Genomic DNA, 18059 nt, shown 5'->3' with positions numbered 1-18059 from the left:
CTGTTGCAATGAATTATGTTAGCAATGTTTATCAACCTTTCAGACTCCTATTGATCAGATCTCTATTGAAGTACATTATGTAGCTCTGTATTTGGAATGCAATTTCAAGCATACAGTAGGTATTTTACCTGGTGTTCTTATCTGCATAACATTTATTCTCCTCTATGAATGTGAGTCATGGTGTAGCAACCTATCTGGTTTAAGGATTCTTACTACATTTGTATGTGCCACGTACATACTACGAATGTCTCCCAAGAGTCTTACTGAAAGGCTTGCTTATTTTACACAATTCTCAAGGTCCTGGAAATCCACGGCTGGCAGTTACCTGAACTTAAGATATACACCAGACCTGACTTGAGAAAGAGTAGTATGTTAATAAAGCAGAAGTCGATTTGTAAAAATAGGCTTAACGCTAAAATTTTAAAATATGTTTTATTCCTTACAGTTGTAATTTTTAGAAACATTTTTTCAGTATCATTGAAAACGATAAAAATTATTAGCTATAACTTCGATTGAGATATGCACCATTTTCTTGAAATTAATTTTAAGATGTTTTATATTGAACCACATTTAGGTATTTTGGCTTTCTTGTGTTTCTTGGAGGTTTGGTGTTTTTCAAGCAAACATTCTTGAAATAAGTATTTTTATCGATGTAAGCTCAGCTCACCTTGAATTCTTTGCAACAATATTTAAATTTCCAGACAATGGCTGGCCATTGGTTGGACTTTTTATCATTTTGCAAAATCTTTAAAATTCTAATTAATGAAAATGTAAAAATTCAACAAAATATCTATTTTGCAAATGAAAATCATTTATTTAGGAATGTATATTTGTCTTGCAATTTTCTGCATAGTCAAAATGATATGGGGCCAAATATAAAATCTGACTTGAGTCTAAAAGGACCAATTTCCTTTTTTTTTTACTAACATTTTGGGGTTGATGTCAATAAAAAAATACACATACATATGTGGTAGTGTTTTTTTGTTGAAAATTGTTGCAAACGTTAACGTTACGTTACGTTTCTTTATAACGTCACAATAAAGCTGTAAAATTACTCTGATGTAATGTTGTGATTTACAACATTGGCCCTTTTACACCTAAGCCATAGAAATACCAATTTAGTTTTTACATTTAAATGTTATTATTTTTTATCCAAAAAAGGTTAAAAACAAACACTGATGAATTTCATATAATTTATTATTTTTACTATGTATTTCCAAAACAACCCGATTAAAATTTTAGATGAACAGTCAAATGTTACAAATGATAAGGCCACATTAAATCTACCACATATATATTATGTAGAACCTATATACAGATCACATAGTATTATGAACATCTGAGATGTGTAGAATTTTAAAGTTTAGTGACGAGAAGAATACTATGTATTTTCATCCAATTCATTATGTTGATTTATTTTATTACTTTTAACACACAACAATTTTTTATTATGCATAGGCATATTGATAGCAATAGCATGTAATTTCAACCCTGATTAATTTATTTATGTATATGATCGCAGTGCATAAATAGCATGTCATGCCTTCATATCGCGAGTTCATTCATATCCCATACAATTATCCCACCAAATCAGAAATCTAATCTGATCTTCGTGTTTTCAACTCCATATGTTAACAATACATTATACATGTATCTAAAAAATATTATTCATAAAGACATTATATTGCACTGTCCTTTAGTTGTTTAGATATTTAATTGGAGATTCAATATTTGCATATTACACAAAATACATACACAACTACGTATTATGTTTTTACAAAACTGAAAAATAGAATAGTAAATACGTAAATTAAGCATGATTGCTAAAAATTAATCTTGGATCAACTTAAGTGTTATTATCAGGTACACATGATACAATATCAAAATAAGTACAACCCAATGAAGATTATATACAATGAATATTGCTTGACGAATGAAAAACATAACCGCATTATACGTCATATGACTATGAGGCGAAATTGGGTTTTCCCGAGAATGTACATCCCGACCTTTGGATAATTTCTGAGGCAGCATATATTCCACACTTCACACACACATCGAAGGGTTTCTGCATGACTAACTGAGCGAGGAAGCCTCCTGTAAATGCATCGCCTGCTCCGTTGGTATCCACAATTTTATCCTTGGACAGAGCTATTATAGGTATCTCTGTCACTTTGCCATTACTCACTAAAATTACTGGGTCTTTTCCTTGGGTTACAATAACAACACGAGGTCTATTTACATTTTTCTTTGGTAATCCACATACCTTGAGGGCAATTTCACTTAATTTAGTTACTCCTAATTTTAGTTCTTGGCTAAAAGTGGACATTTCCTGAAAAAATAAAAAATAGAATGAGCCAATTACAAGAAAAACATTCTTAGCTAAATGTAATTACATAAAATTGGTGAGTTAGAACTTCAGGTTTAGCTGATTCATGCTCATATTCAGTAAAACACTAAATATTTCATGACGGTTTAGCAGTGGCCAGAAAAGTGTTCACATTAATAAAAGGGGTGCTTAGAATATTCTTCATTACAAAGGTATTTCTACTTACAGTTTCATTTCCAAATACAATGTCAACATATGGCATAGTCTCCATAAGAGGATCCTTGTAGAATTGCGATACGAAGGGAGCACTGAGATTCATGACCATGGTGTGGTTATGAGAATCTGCGTGCTTAGCGAGGCGCAAGATAGATCCGGGACTCACAGCAAGGAAAAAACCCTAGAAATTATCATTTTATCTGAAAGATTTACTAATTAGAATTACTTTGTGTCTATAATAACGAATTAAAGCACATAATCCGTTTCTTTGTCAAGACGCTATTAACTAAATTCCTAAATATTCTAGAAACTACAGAAATAAATTTGCTACTTTAAAGAGTAAATATAGGGCATATAGTAGTTGAGACAAATAAGAAATATATTATCGGCCGAAATTTTAAATGCTGTGAAAGACGATTGTTCGAAAAAGGGAAAATAAAGTTTATAAATGCCAATTTTTGTTGTACAATATAATATCAGGTTGGGGATAAAGTAATTTTTTCTTTCGCGCCCTTTTTTTCAACTAAGTATATCTCGTTTATTATTGGTCACATCGGATCATACGAGCGATTTCGTTTAGGTTTAGTGGAGGTGAATGATGCACCACGCTCTGGCAGGCCTGTTGACGAAAATGTCGATAAAATCATGGAAAATATCGAGATAGACCGTCATGTTAGCAGTCGTAGATTCACCCAAGAGCTGAATATCGATCATAAAACCATTTTGAACCATTTGCTGGATTAAAAAAAACTCAAGGCTGGATTAAAAAAAACTCAATGTTTGGGTGCCACACGAGTTGACGCAAAAAAACCTCATGGACCGAATTTCCATCTGCGAATCACTGCTAAATCGCAACAATTTCGACCCATTTCTAAAGCGGATGAACAATGGGTCACTTATGACAATGTCAAGCGACAGAGATCGTGGTCGAAAGCCAACAAAGCGGCCCAGACCGTGGCCAAGCCAGGACTGACGGCCAGGAAGGTGTTGCTGTGTGTTTGGTGGAGTGGCAGGGAATACTCTACTATGAGCTGCTCCCCTATGGCTAAACGCTCAATGTTGCCCTTTGCTGTGAACAACTCGGCTGTTTGAAGCTGGCGATCGAACAGAAGCGGCCAGTATTGGTGATTAGGAGAGTAATAGTGTTTTATCAGGTCAATACCAGGCCACACACATCTTTGATGACGCGCCAGAAGCTCTGGGAGATCGGATGGGAAGTTCTTATGCATCCACCCTATAGTCCGGACCTGGCAACAAGTGACTACTACCTGTTCCTGTCTATGGCCAACGCGCTTGGGGGTACAAATTTGGCCTCATTAGAGGCCTGTGAAAATTGGTTGTCCGAGTTTTCTGCCAATAGGGACAAGGGCTTCTACGAGAGATTAGAAGTTGGATTCTCATTGGCTACAAGTTATCGAACAGAACGGCGCATATTTGACTTAAATCGGATGATTGTAACACTTTTTATAAAGTATTGAAAAATACGAAATTACTTTTTCCCCAACCTATTATTTGTTAATTTTAAATTCCCTTTCAAGAAAAATTTAAACTTTGTTCCTAACTTCTTTTGTATGTTTTTACTCACTGATGTATAGATGATCTCTGCCTTGTCCACAAGGGTTTGATTATCTGGTTTATCGAGGTGATCTTCAGTGAAGGATTGTGCGGCGGCAAGATTAGCACAAAGTGAGCGCTGAGTTCCTGTGATTAGTACGCCGCATGTTCCCGTCGGTTGCTGCTCAGTAACTTGATACTGCACATTTACGCCATCTGCACTACATTTCATACATTACACTATTAATAAATAGATTGCCTGTTTTGTCATTTTTGGTGTAAATGTTTTTAAATTATAATAAATAAAATATGTGTTTTACTTATGATCACTTGTAACTGGTGAAAAATCCTCAAATAAAAGTGATCAAACTTAAAAAACATATTTCAGCTATTATAATTAAATTAATTATTAAATTGTTATCTTTTTTATTTTTATTATTGATAACTTATGAAAGGAAATTTGCAAACTATGCAATATTTATTTGAATTAAAAATTTACCACATGTTATGCATTTATTCAAATGATTCCTCAATCATTTGATTCAATATTTTCAATCAATATTTTCACAAAAATGCCACTATATAAATCATCCTAAATAATAATAATAATAATCACCTCTGTTTTATGTTATTATGTAAAAAAATGCTGAAAATGTTTTTTAATATTTTAATATTGTCAACAAACCAATATTATTACGCAGTAATATCAGAGTAATAATTCTCTAGAGAAGCCCTTTAAGCTCTATTGCCTAGAACAAAGGCGTTCGAAGTTTTTGGTTTGGTTTTTAATTTAACAAACGTGTAATAGATGATTTTTGTATTGCTGTAGTATGTAGCTAACTTCGTGGTCAATAATCATAGAATGTTTTTTCTATTACTCAAAGGAATATATGTATATTGCTTTGAGTAATAGAAAAAACATTCTGTGTATGTATTTTTATTTTATTTATTGACACTTTATATACATATACAATAAATATACATATAAGGGCGGGCATATTGCCTTAAGGCAATTTCTTCCTACCTACCCAAACCGTTCAGTTTGAGAAAATTATAAATACATGGACATATTGAATCTTACAATTTTACACAAAAATTAAAAGCAAAGATTAACAAAAATAAATATATGTATAAAAAAAAAATAACACTTTACTATGAAGAGAGGAGAGGGGATGGGAAGGAAAGAAGAAGGATAAAGGAACAATTTAAATATTTAGATAGTGACATTTCAATCTCGACTTAAATGTAAATAAAGAAGGGGCGTCTCTAACATTAGTGGGTAGATTATTCCACAATCGAGCGGCTACTACTGTGAAAGAGGAGGCAAAAAAATTAGAGCGATGACAGGGTATTAAAAGGGTTCTCTCGTTACTAGAACGAAGAGATAGTCCGTGTTGTGAAAGAGGTTGGATGAGCTCTCTCAGATAAACAGGCGAAGTGGGATTATTTAAAATATTGTGAAGAAGTGATAGAATGTGAATGTTTCTTCTATGCCTGATACTGAGCCAGTGTAGTTGCGTGCGATACTCGGTTATGTGGTCAAATTTGCGAAGATGTATGTACACAGTACATAATTTATCAGATTTCTGGCACAAGTTGGTAAATACAAATTTTGTAAAACTGAGATGTTTTCATAAATGGCATCAAATTATCTCAATATTTTATTTTTTATAAATACAAAAAAATAATATTTTGTAGTATTCAACTTGCAGTTTTATTTGAATTGTTGATTTGGGATGATATTAAAATGCAATATCTCACAACTAGTATAATGTAGTTACCAACTTGAATTTAGCCAGAAACCTGAGGATATATGTATATGTATACATAGAGTATGAAGATTTAGTTCATCAGATAAATGAATGATAATTTTATTTTATGTAGAAATTCATATCACTGCAAAAACAAAAGTAATGAGCCTAATTATATCAACTGTATTATATGTCGGCCTCGTGGCGTAGAGGTCAGCGCATTAGCCTATTGGTGGATTTTTATAAACTGGCGCGTGCGCTATACTTACACATACATATTGTGTAGTATCCGTGAATAAGCCCATGGTATGACATCGCATGGCATACGCATTATGAAAATAATCTTTGTTTCTCTCGCGGTCAGATGCGCTTATGAGCGTGACATAGACAACTATTGCTTTATTAGTTGCTAATGATTTGATAATATTATATACACAGGATGCTTCTGCGCTCGCCAGAATTTCGCTGCGATTCTTAATAGTAAAAATAGAATAATATGTATTCGATGTATAGGTATTAAGTTATGGATTAAAAACACTGGTTTATAAATATGTTTTTTCATTTAATCAGAAAATGGTAGCAGAAAACTGGCCTTTTCATTATTTAGTTCGTCGAAAATGACGAACACAAAATAAAAAATTTACTCATGTAATTTTTTTTTAATATTACATATTCTTAAGCCATTGTATTTTTTTTCAAATAAACAACCCTCTTATCTAACACAGAATTTAAAAAAAGATAGCACATTTGGTTCAAATTTAATACAACCTTTTTTAAATCAACACCCTGTAGGTTTTAAATGCGTTAGTGTGAGTTTTTTGAACGCGCCAGCTTAAGTTAAACCACCAGTACCATGCAAGAGGTCTCCGGTTAGATCCCCGAAATGGTTTACATAAAATATTTATTAAAAAAGGTGTTCTGAGACTAGAATATTTCACAGATCCTGGACTGGCACCTGAAGCGTAAGACTGATCATCTTACCTTCACGTAATTTTGTTTTATTTTTTATCAAGATAGCTGCGATTGTTGACCTACCAATGCAGTGCCCTATGCACAATTTAGGTGCAGAAAGTGAATGGTGATGATGATGATTATAATATTTATGTGTATGTGCCTTTAATACGGCAAGACATCTAATCTTAATAATCACATCAAATTATAAATATTTTTATTCATATTTTATGTTCATACCAAACTATAGTGGTTAATCGAATAAAGTGTATATTTATGTTTATGATAATAAGAGAACACAAACTTTGGCTGTCAGAATTTTCTTTATTTTAGAGTTTTGAGCAAACTAGATAGATGGAGATTTACATATTTAATACAGGAATATAATTTACGTTTTGTAACGACTTCAAATGAAATGTAAAAAATAATACTAAGCTAAATTAACTACGTAATTACTAGTTTATTGTGTCCAGTGCCAATATGTAGGTATACTATTTTTAAAATACTGTTTTTTTACTTTTGGGTTACGGAAATCACAATTTATTGTTATTGTATTTTGTCAGTTAGAAACTTTAATGCACATATTTATAAACGAAAAAGCTTCTGGTAGGTTTGATAAATAAAATAATAATCTTATATTTTAACCTATAGGCTATCTAAGAGATTTGTTAGATAACCTAAAGGTTAAAGCATAAACTGATATTTTTATGAATTGGTATGATGTGAAAACTGTGTAAAATACTAAAGAAAAAAATAACTAATAAATTAAAAACACTATCCCAATCAATCAAAAAATGGGTCGATGAAATTGCCTCGATAGCTGGTAAAATATGTGTGATAAAAGCGGGTGATAGGAAGGAATGGAGACATTTGGAAGAGGCCACCATCAGCAGCGGAAAGAACAAGGCTGAAGAAAAAGAAGAAGAAGATCCCAATCAATATCCAATTACAATTTTACATAAAAGAAAAGTTTAATTATTATTATTCGAGTAGTTTTTTTATGCATATACAAATCACAGATGAGTCAATTTGCAATTGATGTACTAAATATACGATAACAAATCATTCTCTACGTGTGCTATAGCATTCAGAATACCAGCTCAGGGCTTAGGACTTGATCATCAGTGGCAAGGTATAAAGATAAAATAAGCAATGTTTTAAATTTATTAAATTACAGTTTTTTTTATTGCCTATATAAATTTAGGTAAGAAAATATTTTTTAACATTGTAATTAGGACTTCCATTCGACACTTGAGACTCACAAAATTTTGAGTCTCAAGACATTTTCAATATCAAGACACGATATGCAAGTATAGAAATTTCGAGGCCATCTGTACTATTGTAAACGCTCTCTAGGGGTAGAGAATGCGATGCTAACATGTAATTTACATACTAATTAAAAAATATAACGATAACAATATCATATTATAAAATATAGTCATGAAATTGAAGGTAGAATTCTACAATCTCAGTGCTAGCGCAGGCAGCATTAAGAATCCAAAGCAAAAAACACACTCGCCAGGTCAAAACTGCCCTTTTTAATTAGACTGAGGCTGAGGCATGTGATAACAAATTATGTTCTCTACAACGCGACTCTTAGCTCTGTCTGGAGCTGCTGGCCGACTTCACCCTTGACTAGTTGTTGATGTAAGAAGATTTTTCTGTCATATTATTTTAGTTAGGCAGTTGTGATCTATGTTTGGTGATAGGGATAGTTGGTTGGTATGTTTTGTATTTATTTTGATAAAAAAATTCATTAAAAGTATGCTATGATGTGATTTATTTACCACATGCAATATTTTTCATATGAATTATCGTTAGTATCAAATAGTCTCAAAAAGCTTTGAAATTTCGAGAGTCTCAGAGTCTCGAGACTGAAATTTGTGTCGAGACTGGAGGTTCTAATTGTAATACATCGGAAGGGATCTTGAGTGAAATGATATCATAATTTACCTGGCTCTTTCTTTCAATATAGTAGCGTACTTGTCATTACCAACACAACCAAAATAGGTAGCGACATTAGGTTTCACCAGAAACCACTGCGCTACACGGAGGGAATTCTGCACACTTCCCCCTGCGATAAACTCCGCTTTATATTGCTCCATTAATTCACTGTACAAAGGCTGGTGTTTAGGCTCCGCCATTATGGCATTATCGGGCTTCATACTGTACTTGTCGAGGAGTTTCTGGTCCACAGTTGCCGAGATGTCGAGCAAGGGGTTTCCGATTCCCAGTAACAGACCTTCCCTAAAAACAAGTTCAAATTTAGTAAGTTAAATTTGACGGAAGGCTTCTATAAATAAATTTTATAAGTTCTAAGTTATCGCATATTTTATATGATTTTGTTTGAAATTTATTGCAACAGAGAGGAAAAACATTATTGATAAGGGAATATAGAAGATTTTTTCCCATTAACTTGTTAATAAACACTTAGCAGTAGGTAATTGTACAAATGCTATCATAGATTAAAGATATATATATAGTATGTTATTTATATAGAGTGCAAGTAAGTAAGTAGGTATATATTTTTTTAATGTGTACAATGTTTCCCTCAACACCAAACATTGCAGTGAAAGAATATTATTATAAATTAAAAATAGTAATTTATAAAGTAATATTTAAGTAGTAATATTTTATCAGAAGTGACCAATTTTTTTAATATATTACTGAGAAAAGTATCAAAATTTGGTGTTTAATAATCCTTAACCCGACAATATTGTATTTTATATCAATAATAATAATAAATTCATAAAATAAGTGTGGGCCCGAATCATTTATTTAAAAAATATCATAGTTCACCTAAAAAATATCGTAATGCAATTTAATGGTTGTTATGTAAGAAAGAATAATGTTTTTCGAGAATTTTGTTAAGCATTGAGGATTTACAACACATTTCGTGCTTAAATAAATATAATCTCAAATGAAGACAAAAGTTCAATAGTCTAGATTATAGACTCCAGAATTTCCCAGTTTATTGTTTAATATTCTTTGAAAATAAATGTATTTAACAGATTTTTTTGTTCAGCATCCTGATTACTGATATTTAAGAAAATGCGGCTTTGTTAAATAATAGAAACTCCGTATTTGACATGAACTAAATTCTATCGGATTATCTGCTTCGCTTATTCCTATTATCTATGTTACCGAATAAATAACTATTCTATTTCAGAACTCCCCAAAACAAAATTCGACCAAAAGATAACCTTAGTTATCCGAAAAAATCCACGTTTTTAAATGAACAAATAGGTGCAATATTGTTTTAACGCCTAAATAAACATTAACGCATTAAAAAATGCTATTAAATAGTAATAAAAAATATACTATTTATATTTTTGGAAAATGTACAATACATACTATCCTTAAAAACTCACATACCTCATTTTGTCCATCGTATTTGGATAGGAAGGTTTTTCGCGTCAACTTCCGTAGAACGTTTTATGAACAATGCCTCTAGCCTCTGGCTTCTAATTTTTAGATAATTTAAATTTTCCTTTATAATATAATCGAAATTAAACTGAGCACGATGCCTGACGACACACAAAACGGAGATAACGGGCGAGGAAGTGAAGTTAGGAGTGAAGGGAAGGTCAAAGATAATCATATTTCGTTAAGATTGTGTTCTATTACTAACCATGATCGGCGGCAAACAGCAGTTCGTCATTTGCATTGTGTGAGATATTATTTTTGTATATTGAAAATTAAAACAAATAATTGTACCAAACATCATCATCGTCCCCTTTCGGTACCCAATGATGCATAGGGCACTGCATTGACACACCAATCGCAGCGTATCTTGATCATTTTTGTTACATGAAGGCATGATGATCGACCAAGACGATCGCTTCAGGCTAAAAACACCGTTAAAATCAATATTTCGTGTCAACCATATCAGGAATCGAACTCGAGACCTCTTGCATGGTAGGTTAACGCGCTGACCACTACACCACAAGGCTTACAATTGTACCCGAGAGTAATTTACTACCCCAATAATTTGAACTTTATAAATTCCTAAATGAAAGTAGAGTAAAACAAAATGTACGGTTGAAAAGTGTGTAAATGAACAATGAATCAATTTTGAATATACTGGCAAAATATTTTTTTGTTTTTGTCTCGTCGAATTTTAATAATTGATGCATTTTTTTTTTGGTATGGAGATATTTGATATTTATAATAAAATAAATAACGTGTTTTTTTAATATAAAATCTTTATGTGAAAAATAAATATTTTTCCAAAATTTGCATGAAATGTAATACTGCATAAAGTTACTTTAAAAAAATGTCTTTGAGGTGTTATATTACAGGAATATAAATAATTTTGGACAGTAGCTTTAATAGGTATTTTGTTATATTGACTAAAAGTATAATATGGAAATTTTACCAGAATTTGGTAAAATACGGTATTTTTCCGTATTTTACGGTATTTTTCGGTAAGAAACGAATTTGACGCACTTATTTTTATTTTTCAAAGATATTTCAAATTCAAGTAGCTTTGTTTTAGGACTTTTTAGCTTCAACTGGTAGTGGACATGGAATGATGATGACTTTTCGTAGGTCAACTATCAAATAATTAGTAAAATGTTAGTGTAAATACCGCTTTTCCGCTATTTTGATAAAATGTATTTGATGTTCAAACGTGTAGCTTGGAAAAAATTGGTCCAAAGAAAAAAAATCATTAGAATTTTTAAGTAAATTTTATTTTCTATAAAACCTTTTGGGACGTAATTATACACAAAAAACTGATTTTAAGCACCATTTTTTCTAAATCGTGGCATGAGCGGTGGTCGTTCAAGGTCACAATCTTAAGGTTTCACTAAAGACCCTATGTCCACCGATCCTGTTAAGTTTCAAAACATAATAACCTTTTTTATTAAAAAAAGTACATACCGAATGATCTTGAACGTCCCATACTATCTCGACAACCACCCGATGGATCTAATCCTGGTTCTCGCAATCATGTAAAGTGTCCTAAAACAAAGCTACTTGTATTTGAAATATCTTTGAAAAATAAAAATTAGTACGTGAAATTTGTTTCTTACCAAAAAATACCGTAAAATACCGTATTTTACCAAAATCTGGTAAAATTCCCGTAAAATACGGTGGTGATTTTACCGCCTTGCATTTCTACTTCAGACCAGGGCTACTATTCTAAAAGTTTTCTACGGCCACGAGGGCGTTCAGAATAGCAGCCCTAATGGAGTTATGTGTATAATCAATAATGATATTGAAACACTAGTCAAAACCTGTTTGTCGTTTGGCTATGGTTAGGCTGTCATCTGTCATTCAGTGACAGTTTGTATTTTGTGTTTGTAATTTTTTGTAACGTTATGTGTGTTTAGATTATCTGATCAAATTACTTCGATTAATGTGGACTGGTAGACATTTGAATTTATTATCCACTTAATACTAGTTGTATTAACAACTTCAGAATTGTTTATTTGTATCGACCAAAATGACGACTCTCATCGAATCGTATGAACAACAATATTCGAATTTAACAGCCGACATAACTGCACAAATAGGGACATTGAAGCTTTCGAAATCCGGTATGTGTTATCTCTACTGCTGCTATCCATTTTGATGTGTATCGAGTCTGCTTCTTACAATCCCCTTTACCAATACGTCAACATATTGTCTGTTTTTCCAGCTACATGAGAGAAATGCATATTTAATTCACAATATTTTTCAATTCAATTAATTTGTTTAAAATAGTCCTTCCAAAAGGCATAACGCCGTCTTAGGTAATTATCAGGAACATACAAACCAATATTCATCATAATCTCCAAATTATCGACCATACCGCCCAACAATCAATAAAAATGTGCAATCAAATACACTCTATTTTGGGCCCTAGTGAAGGACGTGGACAAACACTTGGAAATGTTAAACCTAAATTTGTTTCGCCTTCCCCATTCAGATATATTAGATATATCCGCTTGGAGAAGACGAAAATCTTTAGAAGTTGTCACCTTTAAGAAAAGTTTCAAGTCATCCGCAAATAACAAAAAATGCGAGTTCAAAATTACATTTTTAATATTATTAATGAAAATAGAGAACAACAATGGACCCAAGTTAGATCCTTGCGTCCTTGACTCAGATTTACACTCTCGCCTGATTTCATCATTCGTAACCCTGTCATACATTGATTTCCCACACATTCGTCTAAGAGATCGCATTTCAACCGCGTTCACTCGGCTTTCATCCTTTCTCTGCCAGTTCCATGTTTCACTTCCATACATAAGTGTTGTGACTAAAACTCCGTTGTGCACTGCCAGTTTAGCTTCGATTGACATATTTTTATTAAAAATTACTGTGCTTAGTGCTCCGTTCATTTTGTTGCCCGCCTTCACTCTTCTTTCAACATCTTTTTCTACTCTTCCATCTCTTGAAAACATGCTTCCCAGATACACAAATTCTTCTACTTGGTCGGGACATTCGTTGTTTACATTTATTATGCAGTCAGTAACCTCACTATCCCTTTCAAATACCATCACTTGACTTACTTTCGTTCATCGCCAATTCGCTCTCCAGGCATACATCATATATTCTAGAGACTATTTGCTGCAAATCATCCTTGCTGCTTGCTAACAGAACTGCAACTGCAGGATTGTTGCGGCATTACCCAACAAACAATGTATACTAGATCCGATTCCAACATGGCTTTTGAAAAAATGCATTAACGCATTAGATCCATTTTTAACAGACTTATTCAATACTTCCATGGAGCACAGCATTGTTCCAAAAGCCATAAAGAAAGCGAATGTAACTCCACTTTTAAAAGGTTCACAATTAGATGTGGAAGATCTATCCAATTTTCGCCCTATTTCAAATCTTCCCATTGTATCAAAAATATTAGAAAAAATAGTTTCTCATAGGCTCGTTAATTATATCGAGCAGAATTCATTATTTTCGGTAAGGCAATCGGCATAAGTGTTTTCCATAATAACCCAAATTTAAAATGGAATTTTGTGTTAGTCTTGTTCAACTTTCTTATTTAGATGTATTTTTAAAAATTATTTCTAGATGATCGACGGAGACTTATTGCCGGTATTGAAGACCATTTTGAAGAAGCAAATGACCTGGTAATTTCTTCAAATACATTACAAATGTGCTACATGAACATGTTTTTATTAGAACACACATATGGCTACATTATTACTTATAAATGTACTAAGACTAAAAATAAAATAAATTGTACTTTTAATAAATTGCATTGAAATGCATGGAACATATTTTTGTATCTAGAAAGACATTTCGAAGGGGGCATTCTTATATAATCACATAATATCAAAGGATTGCACCACAAGTTATTTTTTGTTTTTTTTATAGCTGGAGCAGTTGGAGATTGAAGTTAGAGGTTCAGGACAGAGTCATCTCATGACTCGAGTTCCTTGTTACCGAGCAGAATTAGCTCGTATTAAAACAGAATTCAACTCGGCTCAACAAAACAATGATGGCAACTTATGTAAGTCTCTTTGTTGTTGGTGTTGCATTCTGATTAAGTAATTACTTTATCATTATTTCATAAGATTATTTTTCCTACCAACAGGTGTAACAACACTAATATTATGAATATTATGTGTAACTAATATTTTATTTTTTATAAGGAATTCTACAACAATATATGTGTATTCTTAATTTGTAAACCTACGATATTTCTGTCAATGTTTATTTAAAATCCTATAGTTTACATGTATATTGTCTATGAATCAAAGACTTTTATTCATTTTTGGTGACGCTGATGTTATTTCTTAAAAGAGTGTTTAGCGCAGACTTCCCTCTCTTGAAAATAGTGGGGATGTCATATGCTTTTTATGCAAAAGTAAAATTTTCCTGATTTAAAAAAATAGTAAAGATCTTTAATTCTTGGACAACCCTCATATTTGTCATATCCACAATGTTAAGTAAACCTTAAAGATTGGGAATTGGTCGTTTCCTATTTATGTATATTTTAGCATAACAAAATGATCATCTATGTAATTTTATGTTTAAGTATTGGAAAATAAATAAAACTCTCAGAATTTGAGTGAGTTTAGTGTTATTTTGGTTAGTAGAAATTAGTATATAGCGATAAACCCACCAATTACTTTGTATAAAAGTTTTGTATAAATAATAAAACATTATGTAACACTAAAATATAATATTTTCTAAATAAAAAAAATAAAAAACTAGTTCTGCTTATAATCCTTATATTGGGGCGAAGTACATACATGAAACGTGTTGTGACCCCGTGGTAGTATTGCGACCAAAGGTCCCAGGTTCAAATCCCACTCTACCACAACTCGATTTCCATTTTTCCAGCACAAGTTTTTTTACGACTTTTAAGAAATGGTCTGAAAATTTAAATATTTAGTAAATAATAGGAACTCGGGTATTTCTTTTTCCTTTAAAAAAATGTAATTCTTTTCATTAATTGTCAGAATAATATAACTTTCATCTTATTTAATTTGTTATACATTGCATAATAAAACAGTCAAGACAAACATGGTTTTACAGTATTGTTAATTTATTTAATTCCAAATTTTAAATGTATCTTTACAAAGTTTTAATTTTCTTATTTGCAGTACAAACAGGAGATGGAAGTGAATATTACGAAGAGTGGAATGTTTCACAAGAGCAAAAAACCAAACTCTTAGATAACTCTGACAGAATAGAAAAAACGGGGAAAAAGATATCCGAAGGTTACAGTGTTCTTCTAGAAACAGAACAGATAGGAGCAACTGTTCTTAATGATCTCAACTTGCAGAGGGAAACAATTCAGCGATCCAGGAATAGGGTATGTTTTACATTTTTATTGTCTTAAGCTAGCTGCATAGACACTTAAAATAAATATGTATTAATTAATATTTTTAGTACATTATATGCATATATTTGTAGAGAAGTACTGGATTTAACCCTCAGCGACTTGAAGATTGGAAATAAAAAAATCAATGTATACTTAGTTACATATAAAACATTATCTACCAATTCATTGAATAATTTAACCTTTCCTCTATTCACAGAAACTTGCTAAAACTAACTTGTATGACAAGCTTGTATTAGCACCTTGAATTATTCAAGGATTATTTACATACACCTTGGTGTGAAAATCGATAAGAATAAATTATTAATTATAACAATCTGCTATTTTTTCAGCTACGGGAGACGGATGAGCACCTTAGTAGATCCACCAGAATAATGAACAGCATGATAATGAGAACGATGCAGCAGAAATTTGCTCTTATTGCATTGATACTTGTTATTGTGATTATCATATGCTTTTCAATATATTTTTCATTAAAATAGTTTATATTTTTTCCCAATTTTCAAATAAATTGCAATAACTTTTTATTGTTTTGGGACTGTTGTAAATTAGTTTAATTAATTAATATTTTTGTCACAATATTATAATGTAATGCTTGTAATTTTTTGATGGACAAACATGGGCACTGGGCAATGTAGAATATTTATACATATAATATACTAACTATCCCAACATTACAACAGTAGTTGTGCTCTTCTATGTTTGCACAGCAAATAAATAATAATGGGATATGGTGTAAAGCTTTTAGAAACTTCATATATTGTGTTGATACCAAAACTTTCCAAAAATAAAGAATAATGGTCTCTTTTCCCTTACTCAAACAAAATAATTTTATATTAAAAATACATCTGGGTTGTGACATAAGCATTTTCAATAATAATAAATAAAATCCAAAAATATGGTTTTACATTCCGTAAAACCACATAACTATGTACAAAAATAAGAGTTGAGTGTATCTTAACGAATCTTTGTTTAAATTCGTATTATTTGATTAGTATAATATTTACATTATGGCAAAACTTGATCTTCCATATCATATTAGTTGTTTGATGTATCTCTCGTGTTGTTTATAAACTAAATAGCTAAGCTAAAAAGTGGTGGTATTTTTATGGTGATTAAATATTTTGATCAATTCTACGAATTAATGTCAAAAGCGTTTTAGAAAAATTGATTTAAAAGTTAGTTGTTAAAATCAATCTAAATAAATAGTACTCACCTCTGCTCAGAGTTGGGATGTTTTGACAAACAACTACAAGTCCAGTAAACATAATTATAGCCAGCTGAGTAAACAAAAATAACAAAGAAGCTTCACTACTTTATAGGCAAGTAAAGTTAGCACCATATCCTGTTGATTAAATGATTTTAATGTGTTAAAATTAATCAAATAAATAATTATAAAAAATTTAAGTTAAGAATGTAGCGTTGTAATGTCCTGATATAATATGGCACACATTTATGTAAAAGATTGTTTCAAAACCTTGCGACAACCTCTTCCTTATGTGAGGTTCTTTTTTTTATAATTTACACTGCCATGTGCGTAAAAGATAGTATGTATATGTAACATTATGTTGCATCCCAACTCAACACAAGGCTCTTGGCTTTATAGAGTTAGGGATAAGTTTTTTTTTTGTAATATGTGCATGAATAAATAAATAAATTTTTATTATGTTGTTCATTAAAATTTCAATTCATTAATTTAAAAATACAGAATAAACACAAATCAAAACAGTATGTCAATATTCAAAGTTCTCAGGTTTTTATAACTGTTTAGATACTGATTGCTGTTTCTTTTACGCTGCATTGATTTAATTCACAGTGCGTTTATCATGCAAGAGGTCTCGGTATGGTCATGGTTGGTACCTCAGAGTAATAATGCGTAACCTAGAGAGAAGCCCCATCACTATGTTTCATAGAACGCAAGCGATGTCCGTTTTGTTGGTTAGCAACTAATTGGTGGCTATTTTGTTTTATTTGACAACATAACGGTTCATTGATTTTTGGCATTTATTGTCCCGATACGTGTATTATGTTGCTTAAAATTTTTCCATATATCAACATATTGCAACATAATACATGTGTCGGGACAATAAATGCCAAAAATTCATGTAAATCATGGGAAAATATTCGGAATCAATTACCTGTGAAAACTGACTCCTTTAACACCTTTGACGCTCCTACTGCTGCAACCAAACATACTGCAATTCACCATAGTCGATTTTTATTTATTGTTACGTAAATATCTAAGTTATTTACAAACAAAGCCAAGCACAGCTACAAAAGCATCCGATCGAACCGTTATGTTTATGTTGTCAAATAAAACAAAATGGCTACCAATTGGTTGCTAGCCAACAAACCAACATCGCTTGCATTCTCTGAAACATAGTGTTAGGGCTTCTCTCTAGGTTACGCATTATTACTGAGGTACCAACCCTATTTGGTAATTTTCCAGTACATGTTA

At 31.7% G+C, this 18059-nt stretch overlaps 2 protein-coding genes across 2 annotated transcripts; one reads left to right on the top strand and one right to left on the bottom strand.

Moving 5' to 3' along the window:
- Positions 1 to 1179: 1179 nt before the first annotated feature.
- On the bottom strand, positions 1180 to 10368 carry Adk2 (Adenosine kinase 2). Its single transcript, XM_088232618.1, has 5 exons — positions 10177 to 10368; positions 8755 to 9048; positions 4131 to 4320; positions 2556 to 2726; positions 1180 to 2332 (listed from the first exon to the last, which is right to left on the bottom strand). Exons 1-5 carry the CDS (start codon positions 10188 to 10190, stop codon positions 1967 to 1969), a joined length of 1035 nt encoding a protein of 344 aa, XP_088088744.1. The 5' UTR covers positions 10191 to 10368; the 3' UTR covers positions 1180 to 1966.
- Positions 10369 to 12058: 1690 nt separating this feature from the next.
- Vti1a (Vesicle transport through interaction with t-SNAREs 1a) lies at positions 12059 to 16903 on the top strand. Its single transcript, XM_088232625.1, has 5 exons — positions 12059 to 12344; positions 13822 to 13880; positions 14128 to 14263; positions 15363 to 15574; positions 15934 to 16903. Exons 1-5 carry the CDS (start codon positions 12251 to 12253, stop codon positions 16081 to 16083), a joined length of 651 nt encoding a protein of 216 aa, XP_088088751.1. The 5' UTR covers positions 12059 to 12250; the 3' UTR covers positions 16084 to 16903.
- Positions 16904 to 18059: the final 1156 nt, after the last annotated feature.

The sequence above is a fragment of the Micrasema longulum genome, unplaced genomic scaffold (assembly GCF_059751315.1).
Source record: "Micrasema longulum isolate JH-2025_06_02 unplaced genomic scaffold, ASM5975131v1 h1tg001000l, whole genome shotgun sequence".
In the NCBI taxonomy this organism is placed as follows: Eukaryota; Metazoa; Arthropoda; class Insecta; order Trichoptera; family Brachycentridae; genus Micrasema; species Micrasema longulum.
This window is presented reverse-complemented; position numbering and strand designations above follow the sequence as displayed.